The sequence below is a fragment of the Eulemur rufifrons genome, chromosome 19 (genome assembly GCF_041146395.1).
Source record: "Eulemur rufifrons isolate Redbay chromosome 19, OSU_ERuf_1, whole genome shotgun sequence".
Lineage (NCBI taxonomy): Eukaryota > Metazoa > Chordata > Mammalia > Primates > Lemuridae > Eulemur > Eulemur rufifrons.
The window spans coordinates 42,876,521-42,902,995 of NC_091001.1; the positions used below are offsets into that span (position 1 = coordinate 42,876,521).

Here is a 26,475-nt window from a genome sequence, read left to right on the forward strand (position 1 = left end):
ATATTATATGGCAAGTTTGCAAGGCATCACTGTTCTAAATTTCAGACACAAAATATCTCCACGTGGTCATGTAGCATAACAAAATCGAAGTCATTCCAGCTGCATGTCTTTAGTTTACAATCACTGCCCCCTCATGGTTTGGAATGTAAAAGACATGCTCCCGTGGCACTTGGAGACTCTCAAACAATTCCAAACCCCTACAAACCTCGCCAAACGAATGCACAAAGCTGAATCCGCGAGTGTCTGGGGTTGACTGTGTAATTGGGTTCTCCAAACAAACTTCCATGTAGAATATAAAGTCCATTAACAGATAAGAAAATATGCTAATTTGAAACATACATATAAATTATTAAACTCAACAGTAAATAATGAAGTCAGAATAAAGTCTGTACCTGAGTTAACAGTATTGTCACAGCATCAATTCCTGGTTTGTCAATGTGCTGACATGTCACCGAGGCTCTGGGGTTCCTCTCTGCCATCGGCGGCCGGGGCCTCCTGCTCCTGCTCTGCACAATAGTGAAAGCTCCCGTCCCTCCCCACGGGCCCACAAAACGGCCACAGGTGTCCCAGATCTGGCTTCACTCCGCAAATCAAAAGAAAACGCCTTCCCAGAAGCCCCAGCAAATCTCCTTGCCTCTCGCGGGCTCTGAGTGGGTTCTGTGCCCGCCCCTGAGCCAATCGCTCTGCCAAGAGCACTGGCTGGGGGCTGAGGACGGAGCCAGTCACAGCTGCAGAATGGGGGGATGCAGACTCAGAAAAGAAATGCAGGGCCCTGGCTCCATATCACCCCATCTGTTGGGTTCTGAGCTCCAACAGCTCATTTTTCATGTGGGGAAACTGAGGCAGCAAAACTTGAGGACTGTTCTGAGCCGGATGGCACTGGCATTTGGGGCACCAGGTGATGAAGATCCTAGCTGGGGGTGGGGCTCAGTGTTTGTTAACATCTCTCCAGATGATGCTAATGTGCATCCAGCATGGGGCGCACCCATCTCATGCAATCCAGCCGTGCACACGGCCCCTCGGCCCCCACACCCACCTGGCCTCAGTTTCCCCACTCTACCCCAGCCCTTCACTCACATAGAGATGCTCCTAGGGTGGAGAAGTGGGAAAACCAGCCCCATCTTCCCAGGGGTCACTTCCAGGCTTGGCCCAAACAATAAAAGTCGCTTTCAGGCACTTCTCATAACCCAGCCCCTCTTCTGGCTCTTCCCCTCACCCCTCCCCTGCCGCCCCCCCCCCCCAAAATGAGGGCACTCAAACACCAGACAAGCTGAGTTTATTCCAAGGATGTACGTCTTGCCATCTGAGAATCCCCAGGGTCGTCCCCTTCAGGGCCCAGAGGAAGGAGGGTGCTGGCAGGCTACGCCCTCCCAGCTCCAGGCCCCAGGGTGAAACCAGCGCAGGACCAGGCTGCACAGCCCTGCTCTCCCGGGCCTTCCACTGTCCCCCAGCCACAGAGTTCAGGGGACAGGCAGGGAATGAGGCCTCAGATGCCCCCCACCACAGCCCCACTGGTGGGAGGGAGAGGCACTGAGCTGACCCCTGCCAGACTCAGGGCCTGGGACAGGCCAGGAGCAGAGGATGAAAAGCCGGTATGGGGTCCACAGGCCCTGGGTGGCCACAGCTCAGGCGCAGGCAGCCTCGGCTCCCTGTGCACATGCCGGGGGCCCCTCGGCCTTGCTCGCCAAGCTGTAGTAACAGGCCCGCATGCGCTGCTCCACGGTCTGGAAGTCTGGGCGATCCTCCCACCTGCGGGGGTAGATCCAGCCACTGACCGCACCCCCAGGACCCAGCTACAGCAGGGTGGTGGGGTCGGCTGCTGGGGTGGTGGGGCACTGGGTAATGGAGAGGTCTCTTGGGTGTGAGAGCCGGAACTCGGGTGTTGCTGCTGACATCTGGATGTCACGATAACCAGATAGTGCTGACCGGAGAGGACTTAGGGATTGAATTGATTGGGTTTTCAAAGTGACAACTATTGACTGGGACACTGAATGCTGAAGTATGAGCATGTGCAGGGCCAGGGCATTCGTGTCTCACACGGGTGCAAGTATGTGGCCTGTAACCAAACAGAAGGCTGGAGTACTGTGGTGGGTTTTGCCGGGGGAACCTGGGGTGTTAATGGTCCTGTGTGTGGGACGTCCATGTGCTGTGCTGGGTGCTAGGTGCCAGGTGCCGGCCTCCTTGGGTACAGGGTATTGGTGCACTGGGTGTTTCCTGATAGAGACCGGATCGACACATGTTGGAGAAGGATGGATTGATCAGTTGGGGTGTCTCAGCCTCAATGTCCTAAGTGCCAGCCGATAGGTAACAAGCGTTGGAGTTTCCACACATCGCATGGACAGCGTAGGGTGCCAGCTTGTTTGGGTGCCCGTTGCCTGTCGTCTGATGGGAAGTTGGGCTATTGACGGGGTTAGGAGTTGGGATGTTCATGTGTGAGGCTTCAGCCAGACAGAGGTGGGGGTTGGACATACTGAGTACTGGGGGAGCCCGGTGCTGGCCTGCCTGGTAATCAGGCGTTGAGTGCTGGCCGGTGGGGCCCTGAGGTGTTGGATACTGGAGAATTATCCCACGCCCTGAGTACCGGTGTCCTAGTCGGGTTAGCAGAGTATGGATTCATCTGAGAATTGTGGGGTCCATGTGCTGAGTGTTCACTGTGGGGCTGAGGCCGTAGACGCCGGAGCACGTCCACAGGCGGGATGGCAGGCTGCTGCCCACCGTAGGGCCAGTGTGTTGGGCAGCTGAGCGTGGCGTGGGGGACTACGAATATTGCATGCTGGAAAGGCCATGAGCTGGGTGAGGGGCTCTGGGTGGGATGACGTTAGGTAGAGTTACGTTGACACCCACTGATTGGGCAGCAGGACCTCCTGCCCCAGGCCCAGGGGTTGTTCCACTGGGTCCCCTCCCACCTGGCACTCACTTGTAGGTCCAGCAGTCGCTCATGAGCGTGTACATTTCGGGCGGACACTCCGGGGGGCACTCCATCCGCTTGCCTTGCTCAATGAAGGCCATGACCTCTGGGCCTTTCATCTTCTGCTCAGATCAGGGCCAGGCACGTGTGAGCAACCAGGCCCCCCCTCCCGCCTTGCCCCACCCGCCACCTGCCCACCTCTGCCACCTGCCTTGTAGGGCTTCTGGCCATAGGACAAGGCCTCCCACATGGTGACCCCGTAGCTCCAGACGTCACTGCGGCTGGAGAACTTGCGGAAGTTGATGCACTCGGGCGCGTACCACTTCAGCGGCCACTTCCCCGCTGAGCGGGCCTGGGGAGGGGAGATGCTGCCAGGGCAGGGCTCAGGGACCCTCCACCCACCCACCCCATCCACCTGGGCACCGCTGGGGCAGAGCATACGGTGTAGTAGCTGTCGTCGGCACCCAGCGCCTTGGAGAGGCCAAAGTCGCTGATCTTGGCATAGTGCCGGTTGACCAGCAGGACGTTGCGGGCCGCCAGGTCGCGGTGCACAAAGTTCTTCTCCTCCAGGTACTTCATCCCCATGGACACCTGGTGCAGCAGCTCGGCCACATTGCTGACAGGGATCTCCTCCCTGGGGCAGAGGGGACAGGGGGCAGGGAGAAGACAGTCAGGTTCCCAGGGAGCAAAGCTCTGACCCCGCTGAGCATGGGCCACGTCACCACGTGCTCAACACACGCCTACCGAGCACCTGCCACATGCTAGGCATGGGGTCCAGGACAGCCGTGAACAAAGCAGGCAAAATCCCTGCCCTCACCCCGTCTCAAGACTGTAAGTGTCACTCATCAGCCACATTCCCAGATGTACACCTCTGCCTACACCTGTGGGGTGCCTTCGGGGGTGTCATGGGCTCCATGCACACACCCGGCTCCCCCACCCCATCTTCTCCAGCAGCTCTGACCTTCCAAGGTGCCACCCTCTGTTCCTCTTTCTCTCACATCCAATCTGCCCGCACAGCCTGGCAGCTCTGCCTTCAGATCTCTCCGGGATCCCCCACTTCGTCCCACCTCTGCTTCCACCACCCTGACACAGGCTGTGCCATCACCCTCCACCTGGACCAGAGTGGGCAGCTCTGACCTGCCCCTCCTCTGCTCACAGCCCCCAGGCTCCCCCTCACTCAGGGTAAAAGTCCAAGTCCCCCTTGCAGCCCACAAGGCCCTGCATAACCTGCCCCACACCAGGCAGGGGCCTCAGGGCCTTTGCACGGGCTGTGCCTTGTGCTGGGAGTGCCCTCCCCTGACCTGTGCTTGGCGGCCTCCCTCAGTTTGGTCAAACATCCCCTGCTCCCTGCACCTCCCACCCCAGCTCTCCTGACCCTCCGGGGCGGCTGTACTCTCATTTCCACAGCACCAGTTTCCACCACGCTCCAGATTTCGCCTCTCCTCTCCACCCTGAATGCAGGGCAAGGAGCTTTCCCTCTCTCATTTGCTGACGAATCCCAAGTGCTAGTGACAGTTCCTGTCACAGAGGAACTGCCCAATTAGTACCGGTCCAACAACTGAATGCACAAGCTGGGGACACACCGGGAAGGCATGGGCACCGGCGAGAGAGTGGGCGTTAGCAAAACTGTGCCGCAGTGAGTGCAAAAATCCGTGTCTATAAGGGGGAAGGGTTTGAGGCATGAGGGAACACAAATGAAACTGCAAAAATTTTCAGTGAAGGGCCAGATAGCAAATGTTTTAGCCTTTGCAGGCCACATATGGTCTCTGTCACATATTCTTTGTTTTGGGTTCTGGTATTTTTAACCTTTTAAAAATGTAAAACCACGCGATACAAAAACAATGCAGTTTGCTGCCCCTGCTTCAGTTTCCAGACAACCAACAAGGCAACATTCCGTGGGCCCTGAGTGTGGCCCTGGGTGGCCGCGACAGAGCTAACAGCTATGAAGCTGTCACTGGCAGGGCCAGACGCTCTTCCAGGCGCTTTACAGGTGTTGACTCATTTAATCCTCACAAGACGCCTGGAGGTAGCTCCTGCCATCTCCCCCGTGGCACAAACGGGGAAACCGAGGGTGAGCGGCTCTGCCTTGCGGGCACGAGCCTGGGTGTCGGAGTGTGCAGGGCGCCGGGGAGTGTGTCCACGGAGGTGTAAAAATAAGTGCAAGCACACAGGGTGGTGTGCACCGGCTTGTGCACACAGGAACCGGCGTGGACACATTCCGGGAGCGGGAGCGAGTGTCCGCCCTGCCCGGAGGCCCCGCCCACCCCGTGGCCCGGCCCCAGGGTCTCGCCTCTTTCCCAGCAGGAACTTGTGCAGGGGCCCGCTGCCCGCCATCTCCATGATCAGCATGAGGGCCTCGGCCTGGCAGACGCCGATGAGCCGCACGATGTAGGGATTGTCCAGCTGGTGCATGATCTGTGCCTCGCGCATCATCTCGTCCTTGTCCGTCTTCTCCGTGCCCTGCTTCAGCACCTTGATGGCCACGTCGATCTGCTTCCTGCCCCGGCGCAGGGCCCCGCGAGGGAGGCGTGTGGGTGAGCTCGGCGCTGCTCAGCCCCGCCCCCCACCCACCCGTTGTCTCTCTTCCTCCCCGAGCTGCCTGGTGGGCGCTGTGGCTCACCCCTCATTCCTCCCCGGCTGCGGGCAGAGTCCACTGAGGACAGCTTGCTGCCAAGTCCCTCACCGGAACCACCCAGCACCGAAAAGAACCGCTTTATCCAGAGCGGCAGCCTCCCCAGGGCAGCCCATGTTGTGGCCAATCGATGCAGGGTCAGGGGCCCCTGGGATAGGCGTCTGCACTCAGCCAACCTCTCCTGGCCCAGGTGTCCCCGAGCTCCCTCCGGGAACCCTCCAGTATGCAATGTCCTGTCCCAGAGTGTGTTTCCCTGGCACACTGCCATGAGACAGCAGACATCCCAGCTCCCACCCCACGGCCTGAGGGGCTGCTCCCCTCCACCCGCCGCACAGCGGCGCCCCCACTGCGGCAGGGGCAGCCGTACTTGCGCATGCGGTAGACGCCCTGGCGCACTGAGCCGAAGTTGCCACAGCCAAGTTCAATGTCGGCTATGAGGAGGTTCTCACGCTTCAGGAAGAGCTTCTTGTCCTTGAGCTCCTCAGGGTCGCTGTAGGGGCTCTCATACACACTGGTGTCCATGGGCATCGGCCGCTGTTTGTCTGGGGACGCTAGGCGCGCTGGGCACACACACAGCCATGCACTCCCAGCTCAGGGGCAGGGAGAGGGCAGGGGAGAGGGGCGCGGGGAGGGCAGCCTCAGCCCCCACGAGGCTTGTGCATCAGACAAGGGTGTGCTCCCCAAGAGCATGCAAAGCATGTGGGTGCACGTGTGTTCATGCGTGTATTCACATGCATGCACTTGCACACACTCCTGGTCACAGCTGTGGGTGCCCTGTGAAGCCATGTACGAGTGGACTCTAGAGGCAAGTGCATCAGTATCCGTGTGTCATCGTTAGTGTGCCAGCCGTGGTGTGCGTGTGCACACTCACACATGCACACCTATGCTGGGCTTGCCCATGTCTGCGTATGCGCACACAGCCAGGTTACAAGGCCTCCAAAGGTGAGCATCTGGGTGCACATGTAAGGGCGTGTGTTCTCTGCACACGTGGGAAACACGAGCACCCACAGCAGAGTGTTCTAGGAACGTGGGCTCTGAAGCCTGTCTGCCTGGGCTCAAATCCCGCCTCCACCTCCACCCCCACCTGGCTGTGGGACCTTAGACAGCACCTTCCCTTCCTTCTGGTCTGTAAAACCAGAGTAAGCACCAAAACTACTCCATATGGTGTGTTGGGAGGATGGCAATGAGCTCACACACGGTGACCGTGGAACGTAACTTGGCACATAGTAGGCATTCAACGAATGTGTGTCTGTGCACAGGGAACCCCGGTGTGGCCAGCTGTACTCCCCTGTGCGTCAGCAGCCCTGGGACGCACTGGAGCATGGGCAGGCATGACGGGTGTGGCCGTGTGTGGGCACAGGGACAAGCCAGGTCAGCCGCCACAGGCCTGGCCCGGCCCACGTGGTCCTCATGAAATGCCACAGCCTGGCCAGGGACCCTGCTCTGAGCCTGGCAGGAGCCCCACTCACACCCCACCTTGGCCAGCTCACCTGGTTCCGGGGTATATCCATCTGAGTTGAGGGTGTCAACCCGTCTCTGAGGCTAAGGGTCACAGGTCAGCAACAGTCAGCAAGGCCCGAGCTGGGGGCACCCAGCCTCTCCCAGGAGACCCTCTTCCCCTCCATAGCACCTCACCTCCCTCCCAGCCTCCCCTGGGAGCCCACCCACCCAGCTCCACCCAACCCCCAACTCTGTGGAGCGGCTGACTCACCTGGGTGAAGGTGGAGGGGTGGGCTGGGAGCGTGGGAGCAGCGGCCTCTGGGGACAGAAGGGGCAGTAAGGGTGGGGGTGGGTCTCCTGCAGCCCCGCTGCCCACGCACCCTGCCTGCCCACGCACCTGAGGTGGCACTGGTGTTGGGACACGCCTCCTTCAGGCAGTAGATGAGCCCGTCAGCCTTCAGCTTCAGATACTCCACCAGCTGTGGGGAACGCGTAGCTGGCAGGGGCTCCTCTCTCCTCAGGAGCCCAAGAGCCCCGTCTAAGCACAGCGTCTCCCCCAGAACAGGATGTGCGGGTGGCCTACCTGCCAGAGCGTGTCAAACTTGGTCCCCTCGGGAATGCAGTACTTGCCCGCCTTGTCCTGGCTGATGAGGTAGTGGTACACAGTCTTCCCATAGATGAGGGACAGCGCGTATGTGCCCTGCTCCTTCCGGGGCCTCAGCCTGAAGGGGCAGGGATGTCACCCCAGCAGCCACCTGGGGCCCTCCTGTGCCTCAGTTTCATACACACACACACACACACACACACACACACACCCGATGGGTTCTGCACCCCAGGACCCCATGGAAAAGCAGCAAGGACTGGGGAAACTGAGGCCAGGCCCTGCTCAGCCTCCAGACCACTGGTAAGCAGCCAGTGGGTGGAGCAGGAGCGGGAGGGCCACAGCCACGTTCACAGGGAGATGCACAGTCGTCCAAGGGCAGACAGGTGGCCATTCACAGGGGAATATTTAACCACCCACAGTGACACTCAACCCTGCATGGCCAGACACTCAGCCACCCATGGGGGCTCGGCCATGGTGGGGGGAAACACCATGTCCCCCACGGTGGAATACTTGGCCATCCATGGCCACACACTTGGCATCTCCTGGGGGACACAGTCATCCACGGGGGGCCCTCAGCCATTGAGGGGTACACTCGGCCACATACTTGGCCAACCATGGAGGAATACTTGGCCATCTATGGCAGACGCACAGCCTTCAACAGGGGGACTTAAGACCATTCTCTTGCGGAGAGAAAGCCATTTCTACACAAAGACCCACACAGGTAAGCACAACTCCATGACCAGCTCACAGGGCACCTTTGTGCAAATCAGAACAAGTCACCTTTTCATCACAATAGACTGACCAATAATCATACTAGACCGGCCTTTGATGGAATGAGATCCTTAGTTACCTTCTGCTAAAAATTTATCAAAATAAATACATAAATCTTCCATGTCTATGATGGGAATTGAACCCTCCAAGCTGGTGCCTTTGTGTGGTAAGAACCTGTCCACCCATTCCCACCAGCCCTGAGTACACACACACGCACACACACGCACACACACACAGGACAATTTAGTCAGACACCAGCACTCTTGCATGAAATCCCCTGGTGAAACCAGTCAACATCTCCCACAAAACAGTATTGTTTTGAGTCACTAGCATGAGGCTCTATTCTGGGGTTCCGTGTAGCTTTCCAGTGGAGTGAGGGGCAGCTGGCCCTGGGGATCTCAGAGCTGTGGAAGTTGGAGGCGCTGACCACAGATCTCAGGGACTGATGGCCTGCAAGTGGGCCCCCCAACGTGCAAACTCCACCCTGTCCATGGATGTTCATTCACTGGACAAATATCTATTGAGTGTGGACCACAGTCCAGGCACTGTTCTGAGGGCAGGGATAGGGTAGTGAGCAAGACAGATGTGGGCCTGCCTTGCAATCAGGCCCTTCCTTAGGCCAAAGGAACAGGGAAATATCCCCTGAGTCAGGGGCAGAGGGGCAGCTGTGACCATCCCATTCATTGCCTGACAGTATATTCCCCAAAGAACAACACAGTGAAGGGTAGTATAGTTCCCAGGCTAGCCCACAGCAGTCTAGGGGTAGAGATATAGGGTCAGGGTGGGGATGATGAGGGAGCACCAAAGGGCAAGGAGGCGAAGCCCACAATAAACCAGGAAACACAAATGTCTCACAGAGAGAAAATCACTTCCATCACTAGACTGGCGGGCTAGCCTGGAGGTTATGGTCTCTAGTGACTAGTTGTCTTTTGAGACATGAAAATACCTCCTGAGGGTCACAACCTTAAGTTTTAAACTGGCAACAGAAACCCAACACCAAGCTGCTTGTCAGCAAACAGCAAACCTCCTCCCCTCCCCTCTTCTCTCCTCTCTTGCTTCTCTGTCTCTTTCATTCTTTATTCTGGAACTAATAATTTCTTCCTTTTTGTTTATTTAAATTTCTGTATGGAATACTGGGGGAAGAAACAGCCACAATATCAGGCAGCTCTTGCCATCATTTGTCTATTTATCCATCTCCTGAATAAAGGATCGACCGTGTGATTTCCTTTGGCTAATAAGACATTAGCAAACATGACACAGCAGAGGCTTGAAAAATGCTTGAGCACTGAGGCCTGCCTGCCCTCTCTTGCTTTTCCTGGCAACCCTGCAACCATCAAGGAAATGAGTCCTCCTAGCCCACTAGAGACACCACATGGAAGAGAACAAAGGCACCCCAGCCTGCCAACTGCCACTCGTGCAAGTGAAGCCATCATAGACCATCCAGCTGGCTGTGGCCATATGAGCGAGCTCAAGAAACCAGCAGAATAACCACCCAGCTGAACTCAGCCCAAATTGCCAACCAAATCAGCCAAATTGCCAAGCAAATCAAGAGTGAATAAATGACTACTGTTTTGAGCCACTACCTTTCAGGGTGGTTTGTTATACAGCAATGAGTAACTGATACACTCTGTTTGGAGACATGTGAGTTCATAAAAGATCAGCCACTAATTTCTGGATAACAACCACACAGGCTAAGACACTGGTGTTATCACCATATATGTTTTGTTGCCACAAATTCTTTTTTTTTTTTTTTTTTTTTGAGACAGAGTCTCACTCTGTTGCCCGGGCTAGAGTGAGTGCCGTGGCGTCAGCCTAGCTCACAGCAACCTCAAACTCCTGGGCTTAAGCGATCCTACTGCCTCAGCCTCCCAAGTAGCTGGGACTACAGGCATGTGCCACCATGCCCGGCTAATTTTTTGTATATATATATTTTAGTTGTCCATATAATTTCTTTCTATTTTTAGTAGAGACGGGGTCTCGCTCTTGCTCTGGCTGGTCTCGAACTCCTGACCTCGAGCGATCCACCCGCCTTGGCCTCCCAGAGTGCTAGGATTACAGGCGTGAGCCACCGCGCCCGGCCCACAAATTCTACTTTATTTACCAGAAAACCACTAGGTGGTGGCAGTTCTTTGTTCTTGCAGTTCAAACTTGCACTTAAGCTAGAGGTACAGGCTAAGAAATCAACTTGTATCTCCACTCTTAAAATAATATATAGAACCTTATAGTGGTGATAAAAATAGGAGCTACCATTTATTAAGATATTGGTTCTAAATTATTCACATATCTGTCCTATAATCTTCACAGCACTCCCCACTATGTAGGGACTATTATAATCCCCATTTTGCAGATGAGAAAACTGAAGCACAAGATTACACAGTTGGTAAGAGATGGAGCCAGGATCCAAACCCATTTCTGATTCTACAGGTAATTGCTACCTATGACTGACACCAGCTCTGTCACAGATTATCTGTGTAACCCTGAGCAAGTTGCTTATTCTCTCTCTGTGCCTCAGTTTCCTCATGTGTAAAATGAGAGAACTGGACTAAATCAGAGTTTCTTGACCTGAAAAGCGCTCCAAGGCTGAGGTTCAGGACCAACCATGATCTCATATAACTGTCTGCAAAGTCTTTGGGGGTAAATATGTTTTGGGGGTTGTGGAAGGGGCTTAGCTTCAGTAGGATTCCCAAAGGGGTCTGTGATCCAGAAGAGGTTAAGAAACACTTGACAATGTACTCTTGAAGACCATATCCGGGAATTAAGTTTCTTTTCTAGTTGAATCAACCCATACCCCAAATTGCAGCCAATTACAAAGAAACAAAGCCAGCTTTTGCCGCACACAGCCTTAGGTACAATTCTCTCCATTCTTCAGCAGCTCTGAACTGTGCTCAGCAGTAAGCGTGGTCCTGGTCTTATTTCTAAGCCTGAGCGGCATGTGTCTTTTCATCACACCCTAACCAGTTCTGGCTTGTCCCACCCATCATGATCTATCAGGATGTTTCTCTCACCCTGCCCGATGTGGGAGTCTGTTGCTGCTACAGCTTTGACGTTAAGCCCTAACTAACCACATGCTGAGAAAGCAGTTATTGACTACAGGAACCACAAGAAGACTCTATCACAATTTCTGTCCAAAGCATGCCCTGTCTAATTTTCCAGGAGTCCAGCTCCTGGTAACTGCTCCTGGTCTCTTGACATTTCCGGGGAATAAGTCACTGTTCATAATGCTACCATTCCAACTGTTTCCAGATCTCACTGCCGGCCTCCGTCTCTCTGCTGTGCCCAGAGCCTGGCTGTCCCACCTGCACCTCCCCACAGCCAATGCTGGCCCTATTTGCCTTGGAGACGTCAAGCCAGTTTGATGTCCAAAGCATCCACAGCTGCTCAAAGTTCGTGGCCCTGGTTTCCCTGAGATTCCTCTTATCTCAACACAGTGGTTAACCCCAAGCCTGTCATAAACTCTGCTGTGTTATGCAAAAAGCTTGCAAACTTTTCCTTCGGGCAGCCAAATTCTTTGTAAAAACATCATATCCTACTTGGAAGCTTAAGATAGGAAACAGATCAAAGCTGAGCCTCTGCTGTCGTTGAAGCCAGAAGGCAGGCTCAGAATCCCACTTGGTCACCCTCCACTCACTTCTGCCACCCCAGAATGCTTCCATACTGCCAGGAGGCCTTAGGGAATCCGGGGGGAATTTTTAAAACCACTGGAGGGGCGGAATCATTATCTGCATGTGTATGTGCATAAGTGCGACATGGGGAAGAAAGTCAGGGGAAGGGAGGGAAGAAGACAAGAACAGTGGAAAACCAGGACAGAAGAGGCAGAGCCTAGGGGGCTGAAAAGCTACACTGGGGACTTGAGGAGAAACCAAAGAAGAAACTCAGACTGTAACATCAAAGGAAGATGGATTTACATTTTATGAAGGAGAAAGAATTGGCTCTGTCAATAGGAAGAGCTGTAGAATCTCCCTTCATTCTGTCCAGCTTGGGGGGAGCCCCTGGACTTTCAGGAGTGACGTACACATGGGCGACTGGGATACGGACGTGTGTGAGATGTGTGACTGAATGGGGGTAGCAGCATCTTAGCGAGCGTCACACCAGGTGGCGGGGGGATGCAGCATCTGGATGAAGGTGGGGAACATGTGGCCAGCCATCACCATGTACTGGAAGATGCAGCCTCCAGAGGCACCAGAGGCAGGTCCTGGCTCAAGTCGACAGTCCAAAGGAAAGAAAGCCCCAAACGCCCATGCCTGAGCTGCCCACACCTTCATTGTGGCCCCCTTATCCAAACCCCATGGCAGTCTGTTTGCACAAATGGCTGCCTTCATTCCTCTCGCTTGAGGAGTCCACAATCCCACAGTGATTTTGGTTTTGGCCATGTGACTTGCTTGACCAATAGGACCTCAGTGACAATGCATAAACAGAGGCTTGAAAAGCATCTGTGTACTGGAACACGCCTCTCTGACTGTTCTTGGGAACCCTGCCACCACCGCCACGTGAACGAGCCCAGGCTGGCCCGCTGCGTAACAACTGTGCCACAGCCAGCTCGTCTCCATCACACTGAGCCAACAGCCAGTCACGCAAGCTCGGCCATCCCAACCTACCCAGTGCCAGCCCAGCTGACCCAAACCAGAAGAACTGCTCAGCTGCTCACAGAATGATGAGAAGGAATAAACTGTTGTTTTGAGCCAATAATTCTTGAGGCAGTTTGTTCCATAGCAAAGCTAACTGACACAAACGCAAAGTCTTCCTCTTAGAGAAAACAGCCCTGTCGTAAGTCATTCAAGGCCATCCTTGCTGCGTTATCTGTAAAATACATTCAAGAGCTCCCTCGGAAGCCTTGGACACTTCAATTTACAGGATAAATCTGTAAGGTAGGGTGAAAAAATTATTTTATCAGCCAACAACAGACTCTTGGGGAGGGAAATGCATCTTGTGGGAGACCTGTAGCAACGTGCATAGGCCTCACATGGGTGCCGAAATCAAGGAAAGTGGCCATTTCCTCCAGTGGGTTGGGGGTTGGCCCCAGGAGAGGGAACAGCCCTAGGGGAGGTAGGTGACAATGAGGGTTCCACTGTGCAGCGTCTCAGGCCAAGAAGCTGTCATGGGAAGGGAGCCCCCAGGATTTCTTGGGGGAGAAAACTGGACTTCCTGAGGTCACTGGAGAAAGGCAGGCACCAAGCTTCTCTACAACTGAAGGCCAGAGTGACCTCAGCTGACATCCAGATGACATGTGTTATATAAAAGAACCCATGTCCAAGCTAGAAAGCAGCAGCCCCAGCAGGGCTTTCAAACACCAAAAGAGTGTTTAAAACAGTTTTAGAGATTCTTTCACAATAATAAACTCATGAATAAACACATTCACCCACATACAATAAGAGCTAATTGAGAGTCACAGTAGTGGAGGACAAAAATAAATCTAAAAAGAGCTAACACTGAATGCATTTTTCATGTATGCCAGATACTGTACTATCGCTTTGCACGTATGTCATCCTTATAACAGCCCCTGGGCAGGTACTGCCGTCAGCTACAGGACAGTTAGAGGGATTGCTTCAACACCCTCCCAGGGCTCCTACCTCACTCAGGGTAAAGGCCAAAGTCACCTCCCTGCCCTCCCCTCCTCCCACTCTCGCCCTCACCAACTCAGCTCCAGGCACACTGGCCTCCTCCATGTTTCTTCTCGAATACACCAAATAAATTCCTGCCTCCTGATCTTCGCACCAGCCATCTGTTTGCCAGGAACTCCCTTCCACCTGAAAGTTGTTCCACTCACTCCTCACGTCCTGCGGTTCTTTACTCAAAAGGCTTCTCAGAAAGGCCCCCTCTGGCCTCTTAATCTAAAATCACAACGTCCTCCCGCCCCTGCACACACAGCACTACCACCATCTGACATAGTCCATATTTTACTGATTCTTTTTTTTTTTTTTTCTACCTGCCCCATGAGGACAGGCACTTGTGTCTGTCTGGTTCACTGCCATGTCATCAGTGGCTGGTACACAGTAGGTATTCAGTAAACGTTGAAGGCAGGCAAGTTCAGCTACCCGCCCAAGGTCCACAGCCAGGTGGTGGCGGAATCTGGACTCCAACCCAGGCCGACCACTACGGAGGCTCTCCTAGTCACTGCCCCTCCTTTCCCGTGTAAAAGCTCCTTTGCATGTGTGAGCACAGGCACCGCCCTCGCAGCCCACACACGCTCAGGTCTGCCCCAGCCCTCACCGCACCCAAGCCCAGGCTCCAGGCCCCACATACAGGAACTTGCCGTCGGTCTGCGCCCCCGAGTAGAGCTTGCGCTCCGCCTCCTCGCGCGTCAGGCTGCTGTGGTACCAGGGCATCCGCTCGTGGGCCGTCGTGGCAATGAGCTTTTCCACCTGGGGGGCCTGGCTGATGATGGCCTGTTCCAGCGCCTCGCCCTAGGGAAGGAGGGACCAGGAGGGTTGTACGTTGCCACAGGAACCCCCTTCCAGCTCCAGGATCCTCCTGATCGCCCTGTCCCATAAGACCCTCCCCCCACTCCACCCAAGCGCCCCCAGGGTACGTTGTGCAGACCGTGGAGGACAGCCTCCACCATCTCCGTGGTCCCCTCCCCAATCCCTCCAGGGAGGAACCACGCCTCAGGCCCCACCTTCCAGCCCCGCCCCAAGCGCATTTCCAGCTTGAAGATCCGAGGTAGGTGCCACGCGGGCTGTAGAAGACTACAGACAGCCATCGTCCCAGATGGCCTAGGGTGCACCCTCGCCCCGCGCACCATCCTCTCGGGCCCTGACCCCAGTCCAAACTTCGCCCTCTGCAGGCCCAATGAGCCCCTCCACCTTCCCGTCTGGCGTAGTCACGCCCCACAGCGTCGGTCAGGCTGTGGAAATTGACCGCCACCACAGCCACTACAGAGCCCCTGCCTCCAAGGCCTCCTCCCAGGTGCTACCCCCAACCACGGCCCCACCCCTCCAGATTCCAAATCGGACTGGCTGGCTAAGACGACCTCTCCCTCTCCCTCTCCCTCTTCCCGAAGAACCCCCGTCCCCCCCATGCCCTCTCCGGCCCCTCCCGTCCAGGCCCCGCCCCGGGCCCCGCGCTCTCACCTCCAGCTTCCACGTCTGGCGCACGTAGTCGCGCACCATGGCGTCGCGCAGGCTGTCGAAGACTCCTGGCTGCGGCTCCAGGCCCGACGGCCGGTTGCACGGCTTGCGCAGGTTGCACGGCAGCCCGTCGGGGTCGCGCGAGTAGAACTCGCAGAGCTCGGCGGGGCCACAGTGCGCTTTACCGCCAGCGATGGCATAGGTGCCGTTGAGCTGGCGCTCGATGGGGAAGTGGTGGAAGCGCACGTCGTGCACGAGCGACAGCACGTAGCCGCCCAGCGAGCGCAGGCACTGGCGCAGCAGGAAGAGCCCGTCGGCCATGCCCGCCAGCTTCAGGTGCTCCTCGGCCTCGGCGCGCGAGATGCTGCCGTAGAAGAAGGGCAGGTGCGCCGCGGGGTCCGGCATCGCCGCCGCTGCCCCGCACGGGTTGCGCACCCCTGCGCCTCGCCAGACCCTGCGGGTTCAGACGGGGATTGGAAGCGTGTCAGGGCCTCCGCCTGCCGATCATGCAGAGCCTGCTTTATGCCACAGTCAACGTGGAGAGGAGCTGCAGCTTGCTGGGCATATATCGAGGAGTCCCAAACTCCCCTCTGACTTTTCAGAGACCCTGTGCGGACGCCCAGATACCACAACTGGTCCCCACACGGCCAGCACCTGGAATCATCCATTCGTTTCCCAAACACGTGTTGAATTCTTATGGTGTTTAAGGCGCAGTGCTAGGGATATGGATGCATAAGGCAGGCGTGGTCCCTCCCTGCTCTCCTGGAAATGGCACTCTAAGGAGGGGGTGGGGTCCAATAAACAAAGAAAAAAAATAATTACAGATTGAGGTCAAGATTATTTAAAAAAGTAAGTAGAGCGATATTACGTGAGAGAAGAGGTCGCTGTAGCTAGAATGGTCACTTTTTCTGAGTAGCTAGCACTTGAGTCAAGATTTGAAGGATGAGGAGGAGCAACTTTTCAAAAAGCATAGCAAGGAGTCTATCGGGCAGAGGGAACAGCAAGTGCAAAGGCCCTGAAGCAGCTGGAACAAGTTTTGCCCATCAAAGGAGCCTCACTCCATTAGCCCTCCCCCCTGCCTTCCACTGATTCTTTCCCCTCAGACTTAGCAGTTCCCCTGGCCCTGCCCCTCTGCCTTTGTTGACCAGTTTCTACAAAGCATAAGCTAATGGATATCCATCAACAGGGAACTGGTTAAATACATTAGGGTTTAATTCCATAGTGAACTTTGACACAGCTATTAAGCAAAACGAGGTGTGTGATCAGGAGAAGGAATTAAGGATATTTAGGTAGTTATCTGCTAAGATGGATAACTTAAAATTGTCTACCCTCAACTTTTCTGGGGTGACGGTGATGTCTTATATCTTGATAGGGATTGAGTTAACATGTAAAGGAAAATGAAAATCTCTGGACCCCCAACCCCTTTTGCAAAAAGGAAAGTCAGGCCTGGAGGCTGAGTCATGCAGCACCTTCCAAATGAGCAGCTGTTACTAACATGCATTAGCCAGGTCCCCAGGGAGAGGTAAAAGGCCTCAGGCATGTACAAGGACTGCCCCACAGACCATTCATAAGGAAATTCTTTGCTGGCCTCCCATAAACAAGGACTTGCAAGTTGTAACTTTATTACAACTTTTTCTTCCCAGGTGCAGAACAGAGACAAGACAAGAGCAATCATCCTTCCACCTACCCAGGGACATCTACATAATTGATTCTTCCTTTGCTCCCCTTTTCTCTTCTAACATTCACCTTATCTTATGTAAAATGTACATTTCCTGGGCATTATCTAAAGTCTGGCAAGAATGTAACCATTTGCCTCACTGCCCACGCCCCTCCTCCTTTATCTTTCTGTCTGCCTGTTCCCCTTAAATACCGAGTTCCCACATCCCTGTTGGAAGAGCACAGGTCACAGGTGCTCCTGTGGTTTGTGCTTTCCCCAGTGCATCCTCAAACTTTGGCTTCATAAACCTCCACGGATGGAGATCTTTGCCACAGTCACTGATTTTGGGTTGTCACACAAGTGTCTGATTTTATCAAAACTCAGAAGGTACACTTAAGATCTGTTCATTTTGTTGTATTTGCCCTCCCTGAATAAACAAGAACCATAAAATATTGAACCTTAGTGAATGATCTGCATGCAGAAATGTTTAGGTGTGATGGGTATTGATGACTATAATTTACCTTGAAAGGCATCCAGAAAATAACATTGAATATTGATTCTTTTTTTTTTTTTTTTTAGACAGAATCTCACTCTGTTCCCTGGGCTAGAGTGTCATGGCGTCAGCCTACCTCACAGCAACCTCAAACTCATGGGCTCAAGTGATCCTTCTGCCTCAGCCTCCCGAGTAGCTGGGACTACAGGCATGTGCCACCATGCCCAGCTAATTTTTTCTATATATTTTTAGTTGTCCAGCTAATTTCTTTCTTTCTTTATTTTTTTTAAGTAGAGACGGGGTCTCGCTCTTGCTCAGGCTGGTCTCAAATTCCTGACCTCGAGTGACCCTCCCACCTTGGCCTCCCAGAGTGTGAACATTGATGGATGGATGGATAGAGACAGAGGGGTAGAAAGATGGAGAGACAGTTAGGTAGACACAATTCTTGTTATTCACAGGAGTCACTGCAAACAATGAATTAGCAAATAATGAACCGTTGCTCCTGGAGGAAATAGGTTCCTGCAAGATTATTCACAACATTTTCATCAACTGATCAATATGTAACCTTGGTTTTTGTGTGTTTTTGTTTAAAGATGTCTTATTTAATATATATTGTTGATTCATTAACATTGAGCTCTCGGACAACAGCACTGTAACCATAAGCTTACCTAACACATATTTTCTCTGTAAGGCACATCACAGCCTTCTTGTGCTCGGGAGCACTAAGCAGCACTTCAGCACTACACTTGGGGGCCATTTTATATAGTGAAATCACCAACAGAAAGCATAAAAATTCAAAAACTGTCACACCAAATAGACTGGAGAAGACACTTATTTATAGTATGGGAGGTGAAACAAGAAGTCAGAGTGGTCCCCTTGTTCGGACCTTGGAGGAAACACGTGCGTGGGGTGACTCAAATTTTTGCCACTGTGTGTATGTCTGTGAATGATGGCAAAAGCCCCATATGAGTTTTGAAGTTACAAATAAATTCTATCAAAGTGCCTAACTGGGAGTAAAAAAAAAGAACAAAAAAAAAAAAAAGAAAGAAAAAGAAAAAAACAAATAAATTCTAGCAATGGCCAGGCTCGGTGGCTCACACCTGTAATCCTAGAACTCTGGGAGGCCGAGGCAGATGAATTGCTTGACCTCGGGAGTCCAAGACCAGCCTGAGCAAGAGCGAGGTCTTTACTAAAAATAGAAAAAAAATTAGCTAGGCAACTAAAAATAGAAAAAAAAATTAGCCAGTCATGGTAGCTCATGCCTATAGTCCCAGCTACTCAGGAGACTGAGGCAAGAGGATCACTTAAGCCCAGAAGTTTGAGGTTGCTGTGAGCTAGGCCGATGCCACAGCACTCTAGCCCTGGCAACAGAGTGAGACTCTGTCTCAAAAAAAAAAAAAACAACCCAAGTAAATTCTAGGAAGCAGGTGAATTTGCAAATACAAAATCCACAAATGATGGTCAACTATATGTAATAAAACAAATATATCAGAATGTTAATTATAGAATCTGTGGGTTGGATAATAGGTGTACAATTAATTCTTTCTATTTTCTGTATATTTGTAAGTTTTCACATAATGTTGAAAAAAATTACCTACCTAGCAGTTACTAGTTCTCTACTAAGGTGGGCCCAGCAAGGCCACCTGGGTATAAGTTTGTGTTTGAGGGAGGGTCCTTGGGTGCCCTTCTTGGTTATGCAAATGTAAGCAGGGGGTATAATGAACGTTTCTGTGGCGTGGGAAAGGCTGCCTCTGCTTGGGTGTGCAGGGGCATGCAAGGATGGGCGCTGGGGCTGAGAGGAAGATGCTGGAATGAGAATCAGGTGAGGTCTGGGTCAGGGTAGCTGGAGGAGGGACCAGAATCTACATGTTAACCAGATCGATTCTGACATTGGAGTTGAGGGCCAGGCTTGAGGGGAGTTCTGGATGTCAGAACAGTTACAGACAGGCTGGTGTTCCAGAAATTAATAAGGGACGGCATTTGTGTCCCCACCTGGAGAAACACGTCACCATTCCATAAGAGTGTTTAAAAAACATCAGGAAGTGCCAGGTGCGGTGGCTGACGCATAATCCTAGCACTTTGGGAGGCCAAGGTGGGAGGATTGCTTGAGGTCAGGAGTTCGAGACCAGCCTGAGCAAGAGCAAGACGCCATCTCTATAAAAAAATAGAAAAATTAGCCAGGCATGGTGGCACCGACCCGCAGTCCCACCTACTCAGGAGACTGGGGCAGGAGGATCGCTGGAGCCCAGGAGTTTGAGGTTGCAGTGAGCTATGATGACGCCACGGCACTCTAGCCCAGGGCGACAGAGTAAGAGAGAACCTGTCTCAAAAAAATAGTAATAATAATTAAAAAAAAATAAAAAGAGGAGGGCTCCTAGCTAGTCACCCTAAAGAAATGGAAACTTATGTTCACACAAAACTGACACAGGAACATTTATAACTTAACTGTTTCTCAACAGATGAACAGACAAACAGATGCATGCCTACAGTGGAATACTACTCAGCAATAAAACGGAACAAAATACTAACACTCGATAACATGGACGAATGGCGAAGGCATCACGCCGACTGAAAGAAGCCAGGCTCAAAGGCCATGGGATCCCACTCAAGCCCACAGCGGTGGAGACACATCAGTGGCCACCGGCACTGGGGGTGTGGAGAGGGACTGACGGCCAAGGGGCACGAGGAGATTGCGGAATAGTCTATAATCTATACCACTTGATTGAGGCAGTAGTTTCTCAGCTGTATACATTTGTCAAATCTTAGAATTTTTCACTAAAATAGTTTATAAATTTTACTGTATGTAAATTGTACCTCATTTTTTTTTAATTAAGAGGGGAAGGAGCTGAGAGGTACAGACGTACTGGGCACTGAAAGTAACAACTGCAATGGGAAAGTTGGTAAGGGCTGTCACACTCCTGTCCCCTTGACTCCCGCCCTCTCATCCAGCCTCCAAGTCTGCCCCTGCGCCCCCGGGGCTACTCTCCAGCACTGGCCAGGCAAGCACTCCGTGCCCTCCTCGAAGCTGGGTCCCCTGAGTGATGGACACTGCTGACCCCTCCCTCCTGCTGGAGCCTTGCAGATCTCCCTGGTCTTTGACAAGCCGCCTGGCTTGCCTTCTCTCTCCCTGACGTTCCTGCTCTTTCTCCTTCCCCAGCCCCTGTCCCCTTTCTTGGGTCATCCTGCGTGTGGCTGCACATGCTGCTACACCCACCTCTCCCCAAGCCCACATCTCTCACCTGAGGTCATTTTGTGCTGGCATCACCTCTTTTGATCTCCACCGGCCGTTTCTATTAATACAACCTGAGATCCAGATCTCACTCACACGATATCTGTGGTTGGCTGAACCCCACAGTCTGTTTCCACATGAGCTGAGCTCCGAGGTCTGCAAGCCACTTCTAAACAACTCCTCCCAAGGCCCCCCTTGCTCAAGACCCTACTGCGGCTCCCTCCTGCCCACCTCATCCGATCTAAACTCCTCAGCCTCCAGCTCCAGCCACGCCGTGCTACTTGCCCTCCTTCAAATTCGCTTTCATGTTTTCATCCATGCAGCACCCTCCACTTAGAGCACCCATCCCTCCTCTGCCCTCCCCATGTCCCCAAATCCAGCCGCCGGTCCTTGGTCCTCACAGACTCATGGAGCTGCACCCAGAAAGCATCAGGGCACAGGGCCAGGCAGCCAGGTGGGGCTTGTCCAGGGACCGTGGGGAGGGGACGAGGTAGGGAAGCTGGTCTCTGGGGCAGGAAGCTGTGGCAGGAAACTCTCAGCGACACAGTTTGAGAAGCTCCTCCCCACAGTGGCCACAGGTGCAGCCTGGGTAGCCGGAGGTGGGTTGGGGCAGAGAAGAGATGGGGGTCGCTGGCCTCAGGCCAGGTGCAGGGCCTCAAGCCACAGCTGGCCAGCTCAGCCCTGAGGCCGAGGGCTCCCGGAGGCAGGAGCCTTCCCCATGCTCTCTGCCAGCGAGGACACCCAACAGCAAGCCCCACTCCTGCTCCCACCGCCTGGGCCTTTCTGTACCCTCCTCACTAGTCAAACATGGGGCCAAGTTCCCGGGGACCTTGTGGCCAGAGACGCTGGGGTGGCCAGAGAGGGTGGGCAGAAGGAGGCAGAAGACGGAAGGCCAGGGAGCGAGAGGCGGGAGCCCTGATCCGCCCGGTGCCTCTGCTTCCAGACCACACTGTGGCCAGCAGGAGACACCCCCATGAGGCCCGTCCCCCTGGGGCTGTCCCAAGGGGCTTTATGTGGGGCCCAGGGAGGACCGGGTTAGGAGCCCTGACTCAGCCTGTTGGCCTGTTTGTCCCCCAAGCCCAGTTCCCAGCTGCCCCCTGGCCCCAGCCTCCTCCTAGCTCCCCGTTCAGAGATCTGAACTTGGCCTTCCCAGAGTTCACAGCCGCTGGGTCAGGCCAGAGAGGGACACCAGCCCTGTTGTCACAGCACAGGCCCTGGGAGGAGGAGGAGGAAGCCTTTGGTCAGAGTATCTGCCTGAAACTCCACCGTTCAAGTGTCTCCTTTGGATAAAGGCAGCATTAAGTTATTTCTGTTCCGCCGAGATTTGAAACCATGAACAACATACTTCAAAGGAAAAAAGAGTCAAATACGTTTTCAGACGCTGGGGAAAGCACACTAAAGGCTCTGAGAAGACCTGCATGGAAGGACCCGCTTTAGCTTTGTTTAACTCCCACGCACCTTTTAGCATAGCCTCGAACGTCTACAGCTCCTGGAACATACTCTGACCAGCAAAAGCCCCCATTAAATGCCCATCGTGACAGCCCAGAGGGGAGACTGAGGCAGTCAAGCTGCAGAGGGATCACGCCAACCCCCTGCACCTGGTGGGAAGGTGGGTGCAGCGTGAGCTCTGCATGCCACCCCAGCCACAGGCCAGGCACGTCCCCTCCCAAGGCGCTGCTAGAACAGGGCTGGCCAGTCACTGCCCACACCTCCTCCTACCGACCCACCACCGCCCTGCTCCCACTCCAGCTCCTGGCTCTCTCTGAACTGCCAGTCCTCCCCCGAGACCCTGGGTTCCCCCTGAAGCCATGTTTCCTGCTCCTGAATTCCATCCAGGCTGTGGCCGGGCCCCAGTGCCCACTCACACAGAGGCAGCATTGATCTGTCAGCAAAATGCCAGCTGGCTACCCGATAGGCTACAATGGCAGCAGTTAGTCGTTCATCTATTTTTCCTGACACCAGGGATCAGACTTGAATCACGGAATCATGGACCCACCACATGGTCCTGGTGAGGTAAGCTCGCCAGGCCTCGTATGGAAAGTAGGGCCAGCGAAGGTGCCCATCACTGGGGGACTGCCAGGATTCCACAAGATGAGACCTGCCAAGTGCCAAGCCCAGGGTCTTCTCTGCTCACTGCCTTCTAGGGCTCCCACCTCACTCTGGGTAAAAGTTCAAGTCCTCACAATGGCCCCCAAGGCCGTGAATGATGTGGCCATCACCTCCCCGTCCTCACTCACTCTCCTCCAGCCACATGGGCCTGCTTAGGTTACTTGTTCAGTTCCATGAACAAATCAGGTCTGGTGCAACCTCAGGGCCTTTGCACTGCCTGTTCCCTCTGCCTGGTCACCTTTCCCCATTATCCTCCACTTCATTCACGTCTCTGCCTAAATGTCACCTTCCCTAACCTCCCTCTCTAAAAACAGCACCCCCTTCTCTCTCTAGCCCTGCCCCAGGTTACTGTTCCTCACCACATAAAATATGATATTGTATCCACTTAATGACACGTTACTTTTATCCCTGCTAAAATGTAAGCACCATGAGAGTGGAGACTTTGTCTTGTTCCCCTCCCTATACCAGGAGGCACAAAGGGGCCCAATACATGCTCATGGTGTGCAGAGGCCACAGATAAGGGGGTACCTAAAAAGGGCTGCAGTCTGCTCTGATGGGTGGAGAACCTCTGCGTGCCCTTGGAAGCTGCCAGCCCGGTGAGGGATGAGGGGCCACGGGGCTTCTGCAGGAGACGGGATGAATGGTGGGTCTGGAGGCTTCCTCCACTAACCATGGCGGGAGAGGACGGGGCAACCCAGAGGAGCCTGGGCACGGGCTGGTCCCTCTGCCCGGAGCAGCGCCCATACCCCTCTCCTGCCCACATGCATTGGGCCCCTCCATTGTCCCCTCCTCCCAAAAGCATTCCATGATTCCCACTTCTCCCTCCCCAGCCTGGGTCAGGCCCCTCCGCTGGGCTCCCAAGGCCCCTGTCCTCCCTGAAGGCCACTGTCTGTTTGCTCCTCTGTCTCTGACCAGGCCGAGCTCCCCGAGACAGGGCTGGGTTATCTTGTTTTCTATGGCAGCCCCTACTTCCTCCCAATAAACATCTGTCACACGGGTAACAACAACCACAAGAGCTTCTGTGCTGGGGACTGTACCAGGCCTTTTACGAGCACTACCCATTGAATCTAGCCCTTGCCACCATTCCAAAATGAGAACTGCTATCCCCATTCCTCCGCTAGAGAAACCGAGGCTCAGCAAGTTTAACGTCACGTTCAGAATCATGCAGCCTGCAAGCGGCAGGCAGGATTTGAACCCAGGTCTCTGCAGCCCAGCAGCCAGCACTAACCACTCTAGCAAGTGTCCATGAGGAGGGCAGAATCCACAGCTCTGAGCTGGGTCCCTGGGGGGTCCCACATCCCCACAGACCCCCAGCTGCTCCAAGTGTCACTGAAATTTGAGCTGCCTTTGACTGTCAAGCCCTAGAGATCTGGGCTGTGGAGAGTGGGGGTTCAGGTTCCCAAACTCAGCAGACTCTCTAAGTGTCTGTTTGTCGACTGAACAACGCCCCCCACCCCCACACAGCAGGGCCAGCCCCCCAGCCCCAACCTCCATTGCCTGGGCTCCAGTAGCTCTGTGGCCTCATCAGGGAGCACCCCCTCTCTGGGTCTCAGACTCCGACGGCGAAAGGGAGATGGACAAAACTGGTGTGGGTTGGGAGGGCAGAGTTTGGTAGAGACCAGGGGACAGCATGGGCTGTCCTGGGCCTTGCAGGATGATGAACAGCCTATATCTGCTAGATGCCAGTAACGCCCCTGAGTCATGGCCAGAAACATCTCCAGGCACTATCAGCTGTCCCTGGGGGCTGGGGGAGGCATAACTGGCTCAGCATGAGGACCACCACCTCAGCCCTACTCCTTGGTGGGGCAGACAGTGGGTAGCATGGAGTGGTCCAGTTGCTGCAGCCCCCAGGAGGGTCTCCAGGGACTGTGGAGTCCACACCCAAGTCTGCCCAGGGCTAGTAATAATAACTAGGATGACAGCAGATGCTCATGTAGCACCTACTACGTGCCAGGCACCCTGTGTATATTCACTCACTTAATCCTCATGAGAACCCTGTGGGGGAAGGATTTGTAGATGGGGAACCTGAAGCACAGAGAGGTGGAGTGACTTGCCCAAAGTCACACAGCTGGTAAGTGGCAGAGCCAGAAAGTGAAGCCAGGTCCCCTGGCCTCAGAGTGTGCCCGTCCACACCACCCAGCTGCCTGCCCAGGGTTCCCGTCAGGGCTGCAGGGGTGAGGCTGGAGGACAGAAAAGAGAACCTCTGGATTCAGCAGGAGGAGAACCTTCATGGGTAGCACCTAAGGACCTTCTATCCTGGGAGTCTCTGACCCTAATCTCTCAGCAGGGCTTTATTAAGCGCCTACTGTGTATTTGCTTCCTTGGCCAAGACAAGAGTAATGAAACTCATGGTGAGCTGTTCACCTATGACCCCCGTTCCTTCCTGCTGAGACTCTGTCCTGCCTGGGACACCTTTCCCAGCTCTTACCCAACGGGCAGGAACTGAGCACCTACTAGGTGCCAATATTTGCATCTACATTTAACAGATACACAAACTGAGGCTCAGAGAGGCCAAGCAACATGCCAAGGACACACAGCGGCTGAGCAGAACTTGAGTGGTTTGAGCCTTCACCTCTCCAGGTCCCCCTTGAACCTGAACTTGCCTACCAGAGGCTCGAGCCTGCACTGGGCCCCTCACAGGAAGCATCAGCATTTTGTTGTTCAAGTTCACAGCCCTGTTGAGTGACCCTTGTATTCACAGCACCTGGGGGCCAGAGTACACATTTGCTTTCTCTAGAGGTTTCTCCACTTCCTAGAGCCAAGGACACAGCGCTGACAGGGCCCAGCAGGCCCGAGACTGAGCAGGCGTCTCTGTTCCCCTGACACCCCTGTCCCGCCAACCCTCTGGAGGGGGAGCTGCTTCCCTCCGGGTGGCCACAGGCCCTGTCTGCCTCCTTCTCCAGCTGGACGCCACCCGCCCCAGTCCTGCTGCCCTCCCGGTCCTCCCCAGTGGCCTCCTGACTCCTGGTCCTGTCCTGCACCAGACACGGGCCATCCCTAGAGACTGCAGCCAAGTGCCGCTGTATCTGGGCACGACTTACCTGGGGATGTGTCGATGATGTCCAGGCAGACAGGTCACCCGCGGGGTGTCTGGTCCCCAACACCACCAGAGTGCTGGTCCTAGACGAAGAATTGGAGCTTAAGAAGCCAATGTGAGTTTCCCCCAGCCTGAGAGCCGCTGTGGGCTCAGCACCCTCCTTACACACGCAGGCTACGGATGTCACACCTGCTAGGGTTTCTCACTTGGAGGGGGGGGTTATTCACCCTCTGCTAGGTGCCCCAGAACCCCCTGGGATGGCCGCGGTGGCAGGACACAGGCAGAAGGCCCAAGGACGGCCACTTACCTGGACGGCCCCGTGGCAGCCCCCAGGCCCGAGCAGGGCAGGGACCTGGCCGGAAGGCCTGGTGTCTGGGGTGCTCTTGCCAGCGGGTTTCTCTGAAACTCAACCTATTTCCTTGATGTGAAGACAGGAAAGGGGGCTGTGCTTGAAGCTCACATCAAAGTCACAAAGTGCTGTGTTCAAGGAAAATCGCAGACCACGTGCTCAGGGGAGGGCAGAGGGCATTT

At 54.4% G+C, this 26,475-nt stretch overlaps 1 protein-coding gene across 2 annotated transcripts; it reads right to left on the reverse strand.

Annotated features, from left to right (window-relative positions):
- Positions 1-1,288: 1,288 nt before the first annotated feature.
- Positions 1,289-26,018, reverse strand: ZAP70 (zeta chain of T cell receptor associated protein kinase 70). 2 transcript variants are annotated; one of them, XM_069494393.1, is made up of 13 exons: positions 25,949-26,018; positions 15,423-15,873; positions 14,596-14,756; positions 7,564-7,702; positions 7,378-7,459; positions 7,252-7,298; positions 7,031-7,082; positions 5,908-6,100; positions 5,199-5,405; positions 3,350-3,542; positions 3,120-3,260; positions 2,918-3,030; positions 1,289-1,749 (listed from the first exon to the last, which is right to left on the reverse strand). In XM_069494393.1, exons 2-13 carry the CDS (start codon positions 15,822-15,824, stop codon positions 1,626-1,628), a joined length of 1,854 nt encoding a protein of 617 aa, XP_069350494.1. In that variant the 5' UTR covers positions 15,825-15,873; positions 25,949-26,018; the 3' UTR covers positions 1,289-1,625. The 2 variants fall into 2 exon arrangements, with proteins under 2 accessions (XP_069350494.1, XP_069350495.1); XM_069494394.1 differs by lacking the exons at positions 15,423-15,873; positions 25,949-26,018 and adding an exon at positions 14,969-14,992 and having other exon boundaries at positions 7,252-7,296; positions 7,370-7,459.
- Between the last annotated feature and the right edge of the window lie 457 nt (positions 26,019-26,475).